The following is a 20548-nucleotide window of genomic DNA, read 5'->3' on the forward strand; positions in this document are numbered from 1 at the left end:
ATGTGAATTGACATCAGATACTATTAATGCACACATACAGTACTGTACTAGGCAGGCAGATACAGGAAACACCAAAATGCAATCAGTAAGCAAATACAAGTGCAACTATTTTTACATTAATAATTCAGCATCCCATTTCCCCACAGTGCTTAGTAACTGAGCCAATGCAATTAGTACTCCTTCAAATCCATGATCTCTTTGACTGTCTGTTAGTCCCTGCACATCCAAATTCATATTATTGTCAAGCTGTCATGCTCATAAACCCCTCCTCTTAAGGACGCTCCAGCCCTTCCTAGTTTTGTACTTATCTCCTGCACCTGCCGCCTGTTCCTGCCCCCTGTCCTATAAAAGCCAGACGCTCCTGCCAATCTGGGCTCAGCTTTGGAAGATGGACGCCCGAAAGCCCGCCTACCCATGAGTCCAGGAGCGACTCAATGACATCTGCTTCACAACGGCGTCCTGACCATCTGGGTCCGGGACTGGAGTGTTTGGTCCCGTTACCCCCTTTTATTGTCCGACCTTTTGCCGGATCCCACTCCGGCTTTTAAATCTGTCTGTGTCTGGATGGATCTCCCGGTTTTGGACATTGTATCATTCTTGGATTTGCTACGGACTCCCTTGGACTTGTTGGCCTTGAACACACCCCCCTGAACACCAGCGCACCTTGGATATGCCCCCTGTTTTCCTTCCAGCCCCTTTGCATGCTTTTTCCCTGTGTTTTCCTTACTCCTCTCGGGATTGTGCTGTCTGCATAGGGTCCTGGAAGAACACTTCATGACATAAGTACCATATTCAGACAGCTTGGCCAACTACAGATTCCTACAGTTTAGAAAACAGATTCCCAGACAGATTTATTTCTTATCTAGGTTCAAAATACTGCCACGCAGGAATATTAAAAACATTTTTTTTTACCATTACATATTTGTATTCAATGTATAAATGTGGATCCAATGGGAACAATATTATGGAATATATTATTAATTCATACATTAACATTCTGAATTGCAATTAAAGTATAGAAATATTACACAATCCCCAAAAATCATATCATTGATATTTTTTGTTTCTCAAGATATTTCAATATCATTTCTATTGCCCTAAAACTGCATCTTCTAGGACTAAAGATACAAATTCTCCCTTAATTCATTTCTATGTGATCTGTTCTGCAGTGGGCCATAATCTTACTAAGAATTACCAATGCAAGCATCATTCATATAGGCATTGAACATTAGTGATGGATGGAGTGAGTCCCCACCTGTATCCGCAGCTCTTTGAGGTCCAAACACAAGCACTGCAACCCCTACTCTGAGATCAGCTATCTCTTCTGTAATCTTTTTCTACCAGTTACTAACATAAATCCATGTTCAAGTTTATTAAACAATATTTATTGAACTATGACATTTGTCTGCAACTTCATTTTTTGCACTTGAACAAGGTTGCAAAGTAACAATTTCCTTTGGTCTGCTTTTAAAAGAATTTCATTGTAAATGAATAATTCTATATCCTTTTCTTTAGAAACAGTAAAAGCAGGGTAAAAATATACCCTTTAGCCAATGTACATATTGCCCATACTCACACACAATGGATTACAGCTGGATCAAGATCTGTGAAACAAAGTTCAGCTTTTTTTGAGATCTCCAGATAAACCGGCCATTGGTATAATGTGTAGGAGATGAGAGACACTTTGTCTCAAGGTTAAGCAGATTTTATTTTATTACAGAATTTTCTGGATGATGGTGATACCCCAAATTAAAACATGCACGTGTGACACCGAGGAGTATTTTCATGTATATTTATTTTTTTGTCGAACAAAATCTATGCAACTTCAGTGACATCTTGTGGCTCAAGAAAATATCACTGTATACAGTAATTGTTTTGTTTGTTTGAGAATTTACACCTGTTCCTGTTATGATCTTATTCAACATTAAAATACATATTTATCTGTGGAAATATTAAAAAATTATTGAGGCTTCCAAATCATGAGATCTGAAACTTCTGTTCCATATTATTAAAGGAAATCTTCAGGAGCGCCACTTCTAAAAGAAGAAAAACATCTGCATCAAAGAAGAACAAGGAGTTATATATACTGTACTTCACCTTTCAAGTTATAATTTTTTCCTTTTCATTTTCCTCAATGTGTTTTTCTGAAATATATGCTAAGATTTAATCTTAGATGAATTTGTTTAATTTAATTAGTTAAATTAGTACAATTAGTGAATATTTTGTATTGCTATTAGTTTTTGTTGTTTTATGTTAGCTATAAGATCATAACATAATTTCTGTTCTTAAAATACTCTAGGTAGTTTAATTAAATTTCCATTTCTTTTTTGTTTTCAGCACTGTACATTTCTCTTCTTTTCTCAAAAGAAGCTCCTAAAAATCCTATTGCAAAACAGCAGGGCTAGCATGTTCCACAACATGAAAGCAACAATTCCGCTGTCTCTTTGAATGTCTAGAATCCAGGTATTTGTTGCTAGGAGACCTGCTTTATTCTTGCTTTATTCTGCATAAGACTGTGGGTTGAAAAGCCTGCAGCATGCTGACAAGACAGCTGTGATGGTGTATCAGAACAGAACTGATGGTGCATCACGCATATATAGTAATAGATTTATATATATATAGTTTTGTCTTTTATCTTGCATGCTTATTGTATCAGTATGGTTTTCAGGAAACTCATAATCCACTTTTCACATTACAGTATGTAGGGGAGTAATTGTGTACATCAAACATATTCTGAAACATTAAAAAGTTTGTATTTTAAGAAACAAATGGTTTATTATCTCAAAAACGACCTTATATTATTATTATTATTATTATTATTATTATTATTATTATTATTATTATTATTATTATCATTTTTATGCTACAATACTTAATGTTCTATTATACAAAATATATTTGAGATTCAGTTACGTATATGCTTATGTAAAGCAGGACACAACCTGGACACGATATACAGTTGCCATGAATGCCTACTTCCATTGTTTAGAGCAAATTAAAAAAATCTTGCAATTCACTGTATCTTATTAACAGAAATACATGTTGATCTGTCTATAGTGATTATCGTATCACTTTTGCATTAAGGAACAAGTAATAGGTTTATTCCGTGCCGTGAAGCATTCTTCAGGCGAAACGTTGTTTTTCCTCTTCTCTTTTCAGCATGGAATAAACCTATTACTTCTTTCTTTGCAGACTACGCACGCTGACGCAGCTACCCACCTGTCTGGAAAAGCAAGTGGTTCCTGTCACACGTCATTCGTTTTGAGGTGTTGTATAGATAGCACTGACGCCCTCTTCTGGATACTTTAAACACTGCACTTATCTCAAAGAAAGGATGATGAATAAACAGATCAGTATAGATATCTTGATTCATTTTCAGTGATACTTCATATTGCAATCATGATAAAGATTAGCTTGGAGGTGTGGACTTTACAGACCATCTTGGTCTTCTGAATTGGACATCTTGGATGATCAAGAGAACTAAAAACGAAATGTCAAATTCTAATAAGTTGGGTAACTCCAGAGATCTCCAGGCTTGATTCTTCCAGAGAATGAAGAAGACTTCAGGAGCTGAGTTTTCTTTTTTTATGTTTGATGTACAAAACACTAAGCTCATGTTTCTTTTATTTTTGGGAGCAGACTTTTCTGTTTTTGTGTACTATACTTGTAATTTGTAAACATATAAAAACGATATGGACAATGTAAGACACTGAGAACATGTACTGTGCAGTATGGTCCTGAAACAGTCTTTAGGGAATCAGGCACTACAAACAAAGGACTATACATGAACTATTAAGAGAAATAAAGCTAAAATATTTTGAAAAACTTCTCTAGTATGGAAAATAAATATTTTGTTCTGATTTTGCTTCCTAGAGAGAATTGCTCTCTTTTCGAGGTATTAAGGTACAAGTAATCCACAAGTAACAGGTTGTCAATGGGTTTAAAACATTAAGTAGCAACACCAAAATTAGCTTTGATTTATTATGTTATTTCACCAATGGAAACCTCACACTTTACAGTAGATATAATCTTAGGTGACACAAAAAGGATGATAATTCTACATATTCACAAACACTCATACACAATCCAGATGGTAAAAAAGTAACATTAACATGAGAATCAACTAGATGTTTAGGACAGATGTTTGATGTAGGCCTAAAGTTGGAAAACCTTCCAGGACATTTATCATTATTAATTCGAGTGAAAGCATGATGTGGTAAAAGGCTGTCAACTAGAAATTAGACTTAATACCATAGGTATTATAAAAACATGTTTATGTGAATCATTCATAATGTCTCTTCTTAGAAAATGATATGCTGGAGCACATCCTCATATACGTAACAGAGAGCGGCACTTTCACTGTGCTGCTTTGTTTTGTTAACCACCATTCTAATGATGGCATTGCAAATAACAGCTGTGTAGGTTGTTGCAGTTATGATTAATTGCAGTGCATTATGCCAAGCATAGACTAACGTCATAAACCCAAGTCATGGAGAAGGATCACAGCAGCTTTATTAAAAAACAAATGTGCAGTACCAATGATAAAAATCAGCCATCCAGTTATCTGGCTTTCAACTACTTTCACGTTAAATTAAAACAGTTATCAGTGCCAGTGCTTTTTATGTAAAAAGCACTGTGTTTAGAAAGTAAAAAGGCAATGTAATACTTACCAGCTGATTGTACATACATGTAAGATATCATCAGCATTTCTCAAAAAACGTTGTAACATGAGTGACTCATTACGGAGAATTACATTCAAAATATATGAATGCAAATTAACTTTTAAGAGAATGTCAGAGAATGTAAATTAGTTCCTTCCTTGAGGCAGCATTATTCTTGCAGCTGGTTGACTGCTAATTAAAATTAAAGTTATACTATCTTTTGATCGTATTGGATCAGGCATTCTTATTTTAGCAGTTTTCTGTGTTCATTGTGGGACAGTAGTGAGGCTGAACATTATCAGTAAGAGCTGTGTTATCTGTTCTCTGATTGGCACTAAAGTGCCACAACTTGCTTTCCAGATTGCAGAAACAAAAATGCCTTGGCTATGAACATTTTTAAGAAGATTTATCACAGCGTGACAGCAGCAGATGGTCAGGTTGGATAACAATTGTCTTTTATGAATTGGAGGGCACAGCATGGAAATTAAAAGTAAGATTACAGATGTTTTCCATGAATGAGAAGAGATGGATGATAATGTGGACAGAAAATGGGTTGGGGTAATTTAACTGTTGAAATATTACCAATTATATATTTTTAAATATTACTAACCCTAACTGGAACAACTAAATACAGATTTTTGCACATTTCAAAAATGCTCAATATCATTACTTTTGGAGAGGAAGGATCCATTGCTCACTAAGACATTTTTCAATATGTTTTCAACCTTCTGTAACAGCTCACTGGTATAGAAATACAGTAGCTTACTTACAGAAAATAGTAGTCGGTGTTTACCGCTTTTTGGTATATGGATATGCTATATTAAACTCATGGTATACATACAGTATCAATTGTGTTGTTCCCTGTATAAGCAATTAACTAGAATAAGCACTTACAGGTTTACAAGTTGTCGAGTTAACATGATTCCTTTGAAAACAATCAGATTAATGTGATATGTTTGGATACCCTTGAGAGAGAAATACTGTAGTTCTCCTTTGGACAAGAAAGATATTAGATATTAAAAGATAAAGATATTGATGGGGAAGACCAACTAAGAATTACTGCAATAATAAACATAACTATCAAAGACAATCAAACACATAAACCTTTTTCATGTTTTATTTTCTTGTAGCATTATGTTTACTCATAGTGATTGTGGTGCTACAGTATGTACTGTACACTTTATAGCAATATGCTAATTGTTGTGTACAACAAACCAATTGAAGTGAAGATTCAAGAGTGATTACTCTGGCAGAAGAGTCTAGCCAGTACAGAACTACCATGGATGAATTGAGGGCTATATGACTGCATAATGTTAAAGTGATGATGATGCTTTATATTTATTATTAATACTGAATGACTATTTTCCTTCAGGAAATTCTTGATAATGTGACAAGTCTCCCAAAAGTGCATCTTAATAAATGTGACTCTTAATTAATAGAATTTTTTTCTGTGAGTCACTTCAACTGGATATAAAAATAGAAATACCAAGCCCGCAAACAATAAACCCTATCCAAGTACAGTATATAGCACCTGTGACCTGAATTACATTTCTGCCTTAAGCTCCTCAAGACAAGAAATGAATTAGAGCTGCACAAATTTTCATTCATCTCACATCAATAGATGTATTTCATGTTACCAACATGGCATGCTTACAGATCTGAACTTTGAAAAGCCTTAAAAAAGAAAAGATAACTATCACAATATTGTTTATGTTTGTTAGTTCTTTTTTTACCTGTGTAATTGACTCTTGTTTTCTTGAGAGCTTCATAGAGGAAGCATTGTCACTGTACTGTATCTCCTTATTCTTTACTCTTTTTATTATTTAGTGTGCCACTACCTACAAAGGGACAGGTGGGTAATAAATATGAATATTTTTACAAGTACAAGATTTGAGATTACTCAGAATGTACTGTGTCATAAAAAATAGTTTTCCATATATTGTATGCTTTGTATCTGCCCGTAAAAACTCTTCAGTAAACGTCTTAGTTTTAACGGACTATTCTGCTGAAAGCAGCTTTGAGTAATCACAGCATTGAAATATTATTTGCAACTTGATATGCACTTTACTGTAATGTGGTAAATGCTTTTTTGATCAAAAAGAGTGTTATTAAACAATGCTATTTGAACAGGTAGTATATTTCATAATGTTACAAAATTATAATAATGAAGTCCTTTGCATCATTATTTGTATAATTGACTGCATATGTTTGAAATTCACAGTAAATATCAATGTTTTAAAAAAGTATACATATTTGGAAAATGGTGTTATAAGCTGTGACCACTAGCAGGTAGTCTTGTCTTCCAAAAACAGTCATACAGTTTTTGACAATATTATAGAATAACTTATGCATATATACATTAAAGGAGGAAAGGACGTGGTTTTCATACCGCAGACGCTTGTAGGGGTGGCGTGAAATATGCTTCAAAAACATTTTAATTGAGCTTTTAGATATTGATCTCTTATCGTACAAGGTTAAATCCTTGTTATTTCTCTTTGTATAGTCATAACATACATTTTCTGAGTATCTTTAGTCCAGCATTCTTATAAATGTGCTATGATGATTTGCAACAGTCAGTTTTTATTCTTTTAAATAATCAAAAACTAAAAAGGCAAGGTGAAGTACTGTAAATGTCTAAAATACCCAATATTAATGCGCTACTAATATTATGCAGAATAATAGTCATGCTGACAGTGCATCGTACAGTACGATGTTATCACCGATATGTGGGAATGACAGAGCCGACTTTTAAGATAGAAGCTTAATTTACAGCCACTAGGTGAAGCACCGTCTGTCTTTCAATGAGTATTTGCTGTAGAATGACATAAAGCACGTGAATCTACTTAAGATTTCTGGCCGTTTGGCTTTGCTGTCTCAGCAGTGAATAATGTCTAAACTGAATATTCAATATTAAACATTGGAGTGACGGTACAAAACCATTAAAACATAAGGCCGGGAGAGAACTCTGTGTTAAATAAAAACAGCAGAATGCTTTAGCTAACCTGATATCCAAGAAAGAAAGCGCATCTTTTTGCCGCTACAACAGTTAAAGAGCTTTTTTGCGTGAAAATAATCCGAGATTTTCAGAATCACTGCTCAAGGGCTAGGTAAAATATAATAAAATTATATTCAAAGGCTCTCTATTCCTATCAGAAAACTAAATTAATTGGTCATTAATGCTAAAAATGGAGTTTGATCTGTAATTGTAGTAGTTCGTGGGAAATACTATTTTTCTTTTTTGCATACAGGACGTCAGATGTATTGCTTGGTACAGTATGTGAGTATATGTTTTGTTAGTTAACCATGGAAAACATAAATGTGTATCCTGAACTTGCAGCGCTTTAGAAAAACAGATTTCTAAATTAAATGTTGTCATTTCATTTCATTTTGTGTATTGAGCCACGGTATATACTCTATATTGTACTTTTCAATAAAAATAAACATAGTTGGGACAGTTAGTTTTGTAACAAAAACAAAACAACTTAAGAAGAATTGTATCTATTGCATATAGCATATTCATAAGATACAATTATAGCAAATATACAGTAGAACCGATACAAATATAGCACTTAGTAAAAAAACGGGAAATCAGGTCTTGTCATATTTGTATCAAATGAGTTATTCAAAATATTATCCAAAGTTGTAGTTTTCAAACAATTTAATCACATTTTAAGTCATACAAAAAAAGGTTACAGTCGTTTTTAATTAAATTAATTGGAACAACTTTAATAATTACAGTAAACAAACATTTTAAGCATCTGTAAATATAGACTTAAAATTATTAAGTTAATTCTATATCATAACTAATACTGGATATTAGTTTAAAGGAAACCATATTTTGTTGACTAATTTAATAATTTAAAAATACAAGAGCTCCAGCAAATCACAATATTTATATTATCATTAACATTACCTCTGGAATCTGATAATAAAGTAGGATTGACCTGTATGTGTCTATCATTTAAAACATAAATCCTCCTGTTTTACTGCTAGAAAATATAAGCAAGTCTAGAAAGTCCCCTTTTAATTTGAGCCTCAGTGAAGAGATTTTAAGTGATTATTTTAATTTAATTCTTATTTGATGTGTTATAGCAAGATGAGATAGCAGTATCTCAGATAAACTACAATTCTTTTTGCCTTAATAACACAGTTAAGCCACTAGGGATACTGATTTGCCTGCCACATTTCCTTTTTTCTGTGGTACCACTAGGAACCATACACCGTTTCCCAAACTTAAAATGAATGAGGAAAAAAAGGGAGTCTATATCCCCTCCTACTAATCTATGATGCAACGCTGTTCCAATGAAAACAGGTGGAATTCCCAGATACAACCAATCACTGTCTCTTCCCGAATTATCCAAGTAGGAGAGTGTGTATGTATCCCAGACATGGCGCTGCCGTGAACTGCGAATGCATAAGCTAGTTTGTTGATGTAATTTAACGCAGAAATCACGGTGTAAGGTAATTTTTCCCCATACTCCTTCTTCGACTTCCGCATTTTTGCTAGGTTATCTTTTTCTCACTGTAGGGAAAGCGGATCGCTTATTGAAACATATGAACTGTTACGTTGAACTGAGGAAGTGTGTCGACTTCAGTGTTTGCAATTGCTTCAAAGTTACATTAGCTACCTATTGGGTACTAGCAGCACAGTGACCTTTCGGACAAAAACGCACTGCAATGGACTGCTGGAGTTAGGAAGTTGAATCAGCTTAATCGCATCGGTTATCGTTCAGTCTCCCGTTTTGATTTCTGAATACTGATACACTCGTTAAGGTGATCATGCCGGGGAAAACCAAATACAATTTAGTTGATGATGGTCATGATTTGAGGATTCCACTGCACAACGAGGAAGCGTTCCAACATGGAATCAATTTCGAAGCGAAGGTAAGATATTTCGAATTCCTTTCACGAGTCCCAGTAGCAACTCAACCTGAGAGAATGTTAAAAAACAGAGTCTTTGTTGTTTTTGTTGTAAAATTATTTGTCCTTTTTTTAGTTAGTTATTGATGTCTGATAAACTTTTCTCTTTAAGATTCACATCTTGACACCTTTAAACTCAACTTTATTTCTTTCACAATGCCTATTAACCCATACTTTTTAAATACTCCATATGATGCAGCTATGCTGGATCTTTAATGCCTTTTTGCCCGCAAGCTTTACGGGTGTTTTATTAGGTTCTTTCCAACTGTTTTTCATTTTTAGTACATTGGTAGTCTGGATGTGTCAAGACCGAACAGCCGAGTAGAGATAGTGGCTGCAATGAGAAGAATTAGGGTAAGTTCTTGTTCATTAGTGTGTTCCTGTGATAGGTTCTCTGATGGACATTGACCTGAACGTTTAATAACGCACGATTCTTTCTGTATAACTATTCACCGTTTGATATACACAATCTGTTCATCTGATCTGATCTGTTCTCTTTCAATATTGCATCTATTTGCATAGTTATTCGTTGGGTTTCGTAAAGACGGATTGCTGACTATCCAAAAGTAAAACGCTTGATATGGCTTCGTTTTCTCTTAGAAGAAAAGAAGGCAGGATCAGTTACTGGCCGAGTTCCAAGACGTAGAGCAAAGTGTAAGAAATGTTTACGCCGCTGATTACATTTCCAAGGCAAAGTCTGTTTGGATTCACAGGTAATAGTGAATGAAGAGTGGCGTTATTTTAGTTTATTTTTCAGTTAGGGCTTCTGTGGTCTTTAAACCAAATTTATACAAACTTAAAAGACACATTGTAGTCATTGAGAAAGCACATACCTACGCAGTGTAAGAACAGGTTCATGTCAAAGTAAACCCCCTTTCAGCAAACATCCCTATCATAAATGAGCGGACTGCAGAAACGTATAGGCTATGTTGGATATTTTATGGAAATGATATCCAAGCTCACAATGCCCTGTAATACACAGACCTACAGTAACAATAGTATTGGCAAGTACCCTAGCACAAGTTTACAATAGACCTATTATTTTGTCACCTAGAGCAAGAGGTACAAAATTGCAGTCCTGGAGGAGGTCTTAAATCCTCAAAGAATGGGGAAAAAGGCTTAAACAGGTCCTTTGAAGCCAACAATTAGATCATTTAGGTGATTAAGAGCTTGGTAGAAAAAAATGTGCAAACTCTGCTGTCCTCCAGGACTGGAGTTGTTTGACCCTGACTTATAGGATATGAATTAAGAAGCTGGAAGTGATACAACTGGGCTTTTGTAAACAAACAATTCAAGTTTAAAGGGTCAGTGTGGGGGTTTCTTGACTAGCAGTAATGCAATCCAGCTGTCGCACTTGGGTGGTGCCTGTTTACTTTTCTGTAAATTAGTTTTCTTTGTGTACCTTAAGTAGACATAAACACTGAAATAATTTGTATCTCTCTTTAATTAAACCCAGAACTCCGATGAAAGGGCACCTTTCAGCACATCACGTTCATCTGGTTCAATTCAGCTATAGTCCCATAGATAGTACTGGGAGCACCCATCCCCCGTATGAAATCCTATTGCATCCCATTGCCCTCATTGGCAGGTGCTCCTGGAGTTATGAGGTACTGTAGTACTGTCACCCACTACAGACCATACTACACTTAATGAATAATGGAAAAAAGAATAGAATGTTCTATCATATGTAAAGATACTGTATATCAGTTTTGTACTTGCTATCACCGGGGTATAATTTCTTAGAAGACTGATGACTACATATATAATATAAATGTACTAATAATCTTATTGCATGCTGTTTACAACAGCCATATTATTACATTATTAGAGGACTTGGTTGACTAAAAAACATTTAATCTTACCAAGGTTACTGCTTTTTTGATAATGGTATATCTGATGGTAAATTATGGGGACAGCACCTGAAAATATCCATACTTTTTATAACTTTCATTTAACTGTATTTTTGTAGTTAAATACAAATTAAGTGGGTCATTGATAATTCTTTGAGTGGTCATGCTGAGTGAAACTATCCAATGTGATTTTTTTATTTAGTAAAATGCTATCAATATTAAACATTTCTGTCAGTTACCTGTCATTTCTATCAGTAACCCAGAAACTGACTTCTTTGCACAGACCAGCAAGAAGCTTTTTTGCATATAACGGGATGGGAAGAGGAGCTGGTATATCGGCTTTATCACTGAGTTTGAGAGCCTGAATGTAGTGATTTCTTGCTGACGTGTGCTGCAGACATTCATCTCTGATGTTGAAAAGGAAGTAACAAGACGGACAGAAAGTAGTACTTTAAGGGCCAACTCTATCATTTTTACAGTATCTCTCTAGAAGGTGGCTTTCATGAAATAGGTTTACTGAAGTTCACAATGTTTATGTTTTTGGGGTATGAGAGCAGAAATATTTCAAGTCATCCCCTGAATGTGGAGAAAACGGAGAAATTAGAAATTTGATCTTGGAGAGAAACGAAGGGGCTTCCTGTGGTATTTAACATTCTAAATAAGAATTACCTGTGTGATGAGGTGTGGGGCTTTTTTAAGTCATCACAACTGATTGGCTGATTCCAAACGGGAAGTGAAAGCTGGTGGATGGTACTGTATGACAAGTAAAACGAAAAAGGGATGTGACATTTTTCTACTATAATGATATAGCACCATTACCTTTGAAAATATTTTCAACGTATCTGAATATTTTTATTTTATTGCTTATTACCAGTCCATTTAAACAATTTCCTTTATATACTGAATAACGAATAAGCATGAGGGAGTCCTATAAACCTGTCTTACCTGTATGATTCCACCAGAGATAGCTACACTCTTTAAAGTGTGCAGCCACATTACTGTATATTTGTTGTTCTGGATTTCAGCTCTTCTCTGTAAACTGCTAATTGGGCAGTTGTTAAAAGGGATTCTTTTATTAGTCTTATCTCTTGCTAAGCTAGGATGCTTCTAATTATATGAAGTGGTTTGACCACCAAATAAACTGTGGCTATTGTTCCATAAGGTTAATATGCTGTAGTAACCTTTGGCTGTTCCCCGAAGAGAGAAGAAACTGCAGTGATAAGACGCATGTCATTGCCAACTGGCCTGCAAGTGCTTGTATTAAGGCCTGTAATGTGCCACATATTAACCAAAAGTGATGTGGTATTATACTCTATTGACATTCTATGGGGGAAAAAAAAGCAGTTACATTGACTGCCTTGGCTATGTTGACTGTTAAATTAGAAAAACCTTGAGGGCTCTATCTTGCAAGGTAGGGCCAGCAGCCATATCACTCTGCAACTCACAACTGGCAGCCCACTGAAGCTAAGCAGGTGTGAGCCCGGTCAGTACCTGGATGGGAGACCTCCTGGGAAAAACTAAGGTTGGCAACGGCACTGGGATTGTGGTATTGTAGAATCTTTTTGGGACGTTCTATTCATAAGTATTTATAGAGTTCAATACATACAGTATGTGTCTGCAAGTGCCATTAGGCCTTGTAATTTAAGTGAATGTGGGTTTTTTGAATTCATCTACAGTATTAGGTTGCTGCTGGAACAGGTGTTAGTGGGGCCAGCGGGGGGTGCTCACCCTGATGTCCATGTGGGTCCTAATGCCTCAGTATAGTGATGGGGACACTATACTGTAAACAGGCGCCGTCCTTCGGATGAGATGTAAAACCAAGGTCCTGACTCTCTGTGGTCATTAAAAATCCCAGGGCACTTCTCGAAAAAAGAGTAGGGGTGTAACCCCAGCGTCCTGGCCAAATCTCCCATTGGCCCTTATCAATCATGGCTTCCTAATAATCCCCATCTACGAATTGGCTTCATTACTCTGCTCTCCTCCCCACTGATAGTAGCTGATGTGTGATGAGCGTTCTGGCGCACTATGGCTGCCGTCGCATCATCCAGGTGGATGCTGCACATTGGTGGTGGTGGAGGAGAGTCCCCATTACGTGTAAAGTGCTTTGAGTGGAGTGTCCATAAAAAGCACTATATAAGTGTAAGCAATTATTATTAAATTATCTAGTCTGTAAAACTTTTTTGCTGAGTAGTTTATTTTTTAGACATTTCTGTTTGTCTATATTAACTCCTGACTTGACGATTCCATTTTGTCAATGAGTTGGGTTTTTTTTTCTTTTGTCAAAGCTTTTTTTTTCCCATGTTGCTCTGGATTGATAAAGCTGAAAATGGTATTAATGAAAAACAAAAAATCACTAAAAATGAAATTCTTCCCTTTTTCTGTTTCTACAATTGACAGAAAATGTGACAATATAAAGGTCTCTAGCCCCAGTGCTGGACAGTTAGTATCTTGCTGACTGCTTTACAATGGAGTTCTAATTCACCAAATTTGATGTCATTGCTATAATTCAGTTTAATTCAACTTTAAAGCATCATCACCTTAGGAGCTGGGATAAAGTTGGTAAATTGGTTCGATTAAGATAATAAAGAACTGACTTGTTATGGGTGATGAATAGGAATTAAAATCCAGAGACACTGGGCCCCTGGAACCACTCTGGATTAGTCAAGATGAAACTGTTTACCTAATGAAATTTAATGAAGAAACCTATAAAACCTGAAGGGCAGGGACTCTGCTCATAAAGAGCTAAAGAAAACTCAAGAGATAAGCATATATTTTAGTTATTTTGACTGATCTGTTTTTATGACAAAGTGAAGCCAGTGATGAGGGGAAAAAGTACAATGAAAAAGTGTTCAGCAAGAAGTTTTAAGATTATACAGTAAATAGCCTGTTTCAGGCATAACCAATACTGATTTTAAATGTATTCTGTTGCAGGATTTTGACATATCTGGCTTAACACTTTGATGTAACTGTTTATTAAATCATATACAGTAATTAAGCTGATGGCATTAAAGATGGACATGAGTGAGCTAAAATGATCAATATGTGACTGCCTCAGGCCAGATCTCTTTCTGGCCAGTACACACTAAGTGCAGATTTTCCCATTAACCTTTAAAATGGAAGCATAAAAGCATCCTCCCTAGGTATAACAGCTGTTGGGATGGGAAAGGCACTGGTAATACTAGCATGGGAGTGATTGTTAAACATTCCCTATCGAAGAAAAACATGGTGTACTGATAGTGTCCCAGGAGAATTTCCTACATTATGGCACTTTCTGCATATGTTTGTTACTCTGTATGATCATCTGTATTATGCGCTTATTTTATTCATCAATTCACCTAATTACATTAGCAATTAACATAATTACAGGTTTAGGCCAGGAAGCTAGACTGCAGTGCTTCCTTGGAATTAGTTTATTAAACAAATATCCTTGATTAAGATTTCCCTGATTTTTAGTTCTGAAATAGTTAATAAAAAAAACTGAGAGGTTTAAAACAATGTACAGTAGGAAGTGACTGTCAAAAACTACAGCTGTTGAAGCTTTTATCAGACTAATTGTTTGTAGTTGTACAAATAGTGACTGAATGTAATGGATTAGTACCAGTGGTGTTTATTTTGGTTAAATCCTTACAACATTGGTTACTGACACTCGGGATAGATATTATAAAGTAAACATGGCTTCTGGATTGGCTAATTAATTATATAATTCTCCAAATTATGTAATCAATTCTCTTAGAGCACTCGCATAAAACCGTACCATCTCCATGTCGAGATTTAGGCTCCAGGTGCAGAATGTATTCTTAAATATGACTCAATAAGTTATTAATAATAATATCTATTTTCCCCTTTGAGTTCTGAGCCAGTTATTCCATTGAAAAACTGGCATTCTTGTTTTTGTATTCATATGTGTGATGATTGCATTTGATTTATATTCCTCACATTGATCTGGCTTTTGTGTGTATAGGTAAGATGGAATGAAGTGGAAGTTTAGAAAAACATACACTGTAATGGAAGATTCTCAAGCAATGTAAAAAATGTAATCACCTCCATGTGCTTTTTAACATTGCCATGTATTAAACTGCAGCATATTCATGTTATTAAAATGTTTTTATTTACATCATAATAACCCTTCTTACTTCTTAATTCCGCCCCCCAAAAGAGGTTACAGTTGCTTAGCAACTCACAGCTGTAATCTGTGGAAGCCTGCATAGACAAGATTTCTGAAAGTCTTAATTACAGGTTTATATGAACACTGTCATTTTTTTTTTAAGTTTACTATACATTTAATTAGATTTTCTATATTGTCCCTTAATGCAGGATAATAAGATGTCTAAAGTTTCTGAATTTGGAAAAACTGAATAACAAAATGTCTGCTGCAGTGCATGATTTGTTTTGTGGGGAACACTTGGACAAGAAATAGTTTGCTAAAAAGACTAAATTGCAGCATTGGTGCCAGTTTGAGAAAAAGTATTTGTATAAAATGTGAATTACATGGTCAACAAAAACAACCATTTCAGCAGCAACCATCTGATCCATATCCTATTAGCCTATGCATAAGCAAAACAGAATTTCCCTTTTTATGTGAAAATCAACAAAGGCCATAACTGTGCAACCGTGTAGTAGCCTGTATAACTTTCAAGTCAAGCAGAACCCTCTTTAGGTATAGAACAATTTTGAATTGTTTCTCGTTACATTGCCTTCAGGTGCAACCATCTTATGTAGAACACACAAGCTCTTCTTGAGGCTTTGAATTTTGGAAATCATAAACCCGGCTTGTTTTAAAAATAATTATTTTTTCCATTTCTGCCCTTTTAGGAAATGGAATGATTTACTTTGGTATAAAGTAAAATAGATGTTTGCTAAGCCTGCTGTTTCTGTCTTGTAAGACTAATGTTTGCTGTGCAATAGGCCTTATCAAAGGATAATAAAAAAAACTGAACATGGTTTTCTTGTCTAGCGCATTTTGCAGTTGTTGAAGCTCAGCGATAGCAGCTGAAAGTCAGCCTCCACCATTACTCTGTTTTTTTTAGGATTTTGTATCTTTGTCATCCTTTTGTCTGGAATTAACACTCCTACCTTCATTTAGTAGTGTTAAAAACATAATAAAGCTTGAATATTAGGGGGATATATGTAATTTATTTTATCTTCAGGCTTAATTAAAAGTAGCTTCTGTTTACCTGCCATGCAGTGATTGACATTAACGACTAATCCTCCAGACGCCTGTCAAATGAAGGTGAGCCTATGAATCATTAATGCTCTTCTTTTCAGACTTTCTTAACCTGATGATGCTATGAGTCAGAAGACCCTTTCATAGTTTGTCCAATCTTGTATCTTGCATATTGCACATACTACCATAAACCTCTGATATTGAAATAGTCTGCAAGATTTAAAATCTTATGTGCCCTTGATTTTAATCAAAAAAGTGCTTTATGCATTTGATATGTGATATCATGTGTACCGTAATTTTGATACTTGAAAGGTTAATGAATATTCTTAAAGACTCAGCTATCTATCTAGATGTTAGTCAGTTTACCAGTTTCACAGTATTGTAGATATTTGTTTTGTAAAGTTATCCTAGATGTGTGTTGATAAATGGTAATAAAATGCTGTTCTATACTTTGTAAACTCTGGAGAGTTCATATACAGTAATTGTAGGTTTCGGTCTAACAACCAATTCTTAATAAGAAAGATATAGTATAAATAAGTTTCCATTAATGGTATTTTTACTTTTAGATTTTCTTTTTAAGACCTATATAGATTATTTGTGTAAAATCCATAATTTACGGTGTTGCTAGTGTAACAAATATACCCCTGCATATAATAGCTGCCCAGGCTGGGGGAGTTCTCCTATAGCTCAGCTGGCAAGTTCCCTGTTGTGTGATGCTGGAGACCCGGGTTTGTGCCCAGGCAGTGAGGGACGAACTGGCAGGGAAGGAGCACCAAGGGCGGAAACCCCAAGATCCATTACAATGGTGGCCCATACGGGGATGGCCCTGATTAGTGAATGAGGTGATTATGGTTTTGAGCACAGCTTGCTGTGTGATTAATTTCAGTTATCAAATTCAAATTGGTGCATTCGTTTAATGGTAGTGGAATTTGCAGTTTGACCTAAGCAACAGCAATATCTTGTTTAACATGCTGGACAAAACCATTTATCTTTTAGTTCAATGTGTATAGCTCAGAAATTCAGTGAAATTGGATGCAAACACCCTAAGGATGTTGTTACTTTTACATTTGCCTTTTAGAAAAAGGTTATTAGATTGATTCATCTAGTTTAGTGCAACAGAAGAGCCAAATCATTTGGATTTTTTACAAACCTTTTTTGGAAGCCAGTCTTCTTACTAGTACTACATTTTGTTCCTGCAAGTAAACACTTCTGAATCTATGAAAGATTTTATGCTTTTCTTTAATAATGACCTCATTATACAGTTAACTGACAACCTGTCTGTAAACTAACACATCCTTTCTTGGTCAGTATTTTGCCGTAATGACTAGGATCTCTAAATCAGTCTTTTTTTTTCCCGTCCTGTGAGGCACCCTTGCTAAACATTATTCAGTGTATGTCACGTTTTGCCTTTCATCACAGTGATCTGAAGAGCTGGTTAGCTCAGATCACAGTGGTTGATCGCATCACATCCTCTTTATGGAGGTATCTGTTTTGTAATGCTTATGTAGCAAAAAAGGTATTGTTATAATTCATTCTTGTTTTAGTCATGCATGCTGTAGCACGGAGGAATAAGTCATTGCTAGTCATTGATATTAAACAAGAACCGTTTAGAATTTGTAATATGTTAATCTAATGCATTTTATTACTGTTATCATTTAAATAATGTTCTAGCTGCAGCCAAGAAATGACTTATTAAGCTAAATGACGAATAATATGCATCCATTTTGAAATCCACCAATTTCAGAACAGACTATGAAAATTAATAATCTTTTTCATTTCTGGCTGCTTTTGCAAATCAATGTAGGCATTAACCATTGTCATCATGTGCAGAATAACTGCTGTTTTCTACCTGCCATATTAAACATTTAAAAATAATGCATATAAGCAATCAGATCCTTTTTTTTAAAGTTTTGAGTAATACATGTTTTAACATTAAAGCAATCCATCATTAAAACTTATGATGTCAATATCGATTTCTGAAATGTTTGTGTGTATACAGTACTTGAAAAACCATAAAAAATATAAATACCAGTCCTCACCCCAAAATATAAAGTTTTAATTGCATGCAAAACGGAGGAGCGGATCAGCAAAAAGTCAGACTGGTTCCTTTTCCAACTTATATAGAGATGGGTAATAAACATGGGCACTGATGTTGATCCCATTGACAAATTTCTCAACGAGATTCAGCCTGAAGTATGAGCAAATAAGTACAGGTTGTGCTATATTTCACTATGGAAATATTCCGACATGATCTGCATGCAGAGCTAACAGGTAGTGTTTGTCGGCAAAGTTGGAATGTTGAATTAAATTCAATGGCACTCATTTGGCAGTCTAGATAAAGTATCTAAAAATCATTATGTAAATTGGAGGTTTTAAATGTTACCGTGTACTTCTACATTCACTGTGGTTTGAAATTAATTCATAAATTCAGATTCTTTATAACCCTGAAGTGTGAAAACAGCGTTGAAGTTCCCCTTTTAATATGCAGTAGGAAATAACTTTACAGAATAATTAATGAGGTCTCCTGCATTCTGGTTAAAGTTTCAGCTGAGATTTACAGTATAGTATGTACTGTACAGTACACTGCAGTGTTTGCTTAATTCCCATAGACTGGTTTTCATATGTACCTGAAAGAGATCTGCAGTGAGCATGAATAGTTTTAAGTGTCGCCACCAATAGTTTGTTTAAACTACTATGGCATTTTTCACCTAATCTTTTTGTATTGATTGTAATCTTTAAGCTAAGGTTTTGAATCTATATGTGGCCCCATTTTTCTAAAAACCCATGTCAGCTGTGAGGCTTGTAATCGAAAGGGACAAACCTGGTGATGATATTTTTATGACTTAACCTCATGTCACATTTCCAGCTTGACTGGTACACGTGTGGTACAGTAGATAAACAGCACACCCAGTTCCTTCTATCAACCTGTTGTGCAATCATAAAGAGCTTTAGAAAATTCTTACAGTATGTGTAAGAAAGAATGGTGGTTGCTGCATTTGTTCAGTATACCTGTCACTTTCCACAGGTCTCATTAACAGCCTATCAGTCACCTCAAGAAACTTGGCCTGAACAAAGCTGCTTGTTCTCCCTTTTTCATCATGTCTGTCAACAGCACTTTCTAAATGAACAGCTGATGTAATTGGTTAACAAAAACGAAATCCCTCTTCCAGTAATTTACTATGTCAGAAAGTCCTTGATTTAAAATGTAGGTTTTTAGTGGTAGACAGAGCTATTTTGTTTTTAATTCCCCATAGTCTTAAGCAAAAATAATTGAAAACTGCATATTCTAGGTTTCTTACAATTACAATAAATTCATGTAAAACTGATCCTTCTCTCATGCTACAGGATCAGCTTGTTTTGATTTGACGTGAAATCATCATGTCCATACTGTATACAGACATGCATAATAATGAAAGTCCCTGATGCAGAGAAATTCTTTCTCTGTGTGCAAGATGAGCCTCTCCATTATTGTTCCTCAGTGCACAAAAAGGTGAAATAGACCTTAGTGCCGGATGCTTTTATCAGGTTCTGTTTGGGGTCGTGACTATGTTGTAGAGTAAGGAAAAGATTCCCTCTTGAGACAGTGTTTGCACTCAAGCAAAACAGCTACCCAGGAACAACATATTTCATTTCCTAAACGCAAAAATAAGAATTGTAGTGCTACTTTTTACAGACTGTATGTTCACAATACTTATCTTTAATGTAATTCTTCAACACGTAACGCAAGTTAATATTATATTGAAACCTAACATAATGGATGACTTTTGTTTATTTGGTGACAGGCATTAATTAAATCATAATTCTGAGTTAAAGATCCAGCACATAATCTTGGATCCTTTTTCTAAATGCTGTCTTTTTGCAGAGTGAAAATATCTTGGCTACTTCAGTAGACTTAAGTGTTGGAATGTTTTTTTAATATACTGCTCGGAAACTGATACAAATCAAAGCTGATA

General features: G+C 35.1%; 1 protein-coding gene across 4 annotated transcripts in view; it reads left to right on the forward strand.

Moving 5' to 3' along the window:
* Window positions 1–9015: 9015 nt before the first annotated feature.
* Window positions 9016–20548, forward strand: part of nos1apa (nitric oxide synthase 1 (neuronal) adaptor protein a) — a 111058-nt gene continuing 99525 nt past the window's right edge. For 2 of the 4 annotated variants that reach the window (XM_015355616.2, XM_015355618.2), the window contains exons 1-2: window positions 9016–9545; window positions 9864–9935. In XM_015355616.2, the coding sequence (XP_015211102.2) occupies window positions 9441–9545; window positions 9864–9935 (177 nt within the window). In that variant the 5' untranslated portion in view covers window positions 9016–9440. The remainder of the gene's footprint in view (window positions 9546–9863; window positions 9936–20548) is intronic. The other 2 variants (XM_015355617.2, XM_015355619.2) reach the window with 2 other exon arrangements.

Source organism: Lepisosteus oculatus, chromosome 9 (assembly GCF_040954835.1).
Source record: "Lepisosteus oculatus isolate fLepOcu1 chromosome 9, fLepOcu1.hap2, whole genome shotgun sequence".
NCBI lineage: Eukaryota > Metazoa > Chordata > Actinopteri > Semionotiformes > Lepisosteidae > Lepisosteus > Lepisosteus oculatus.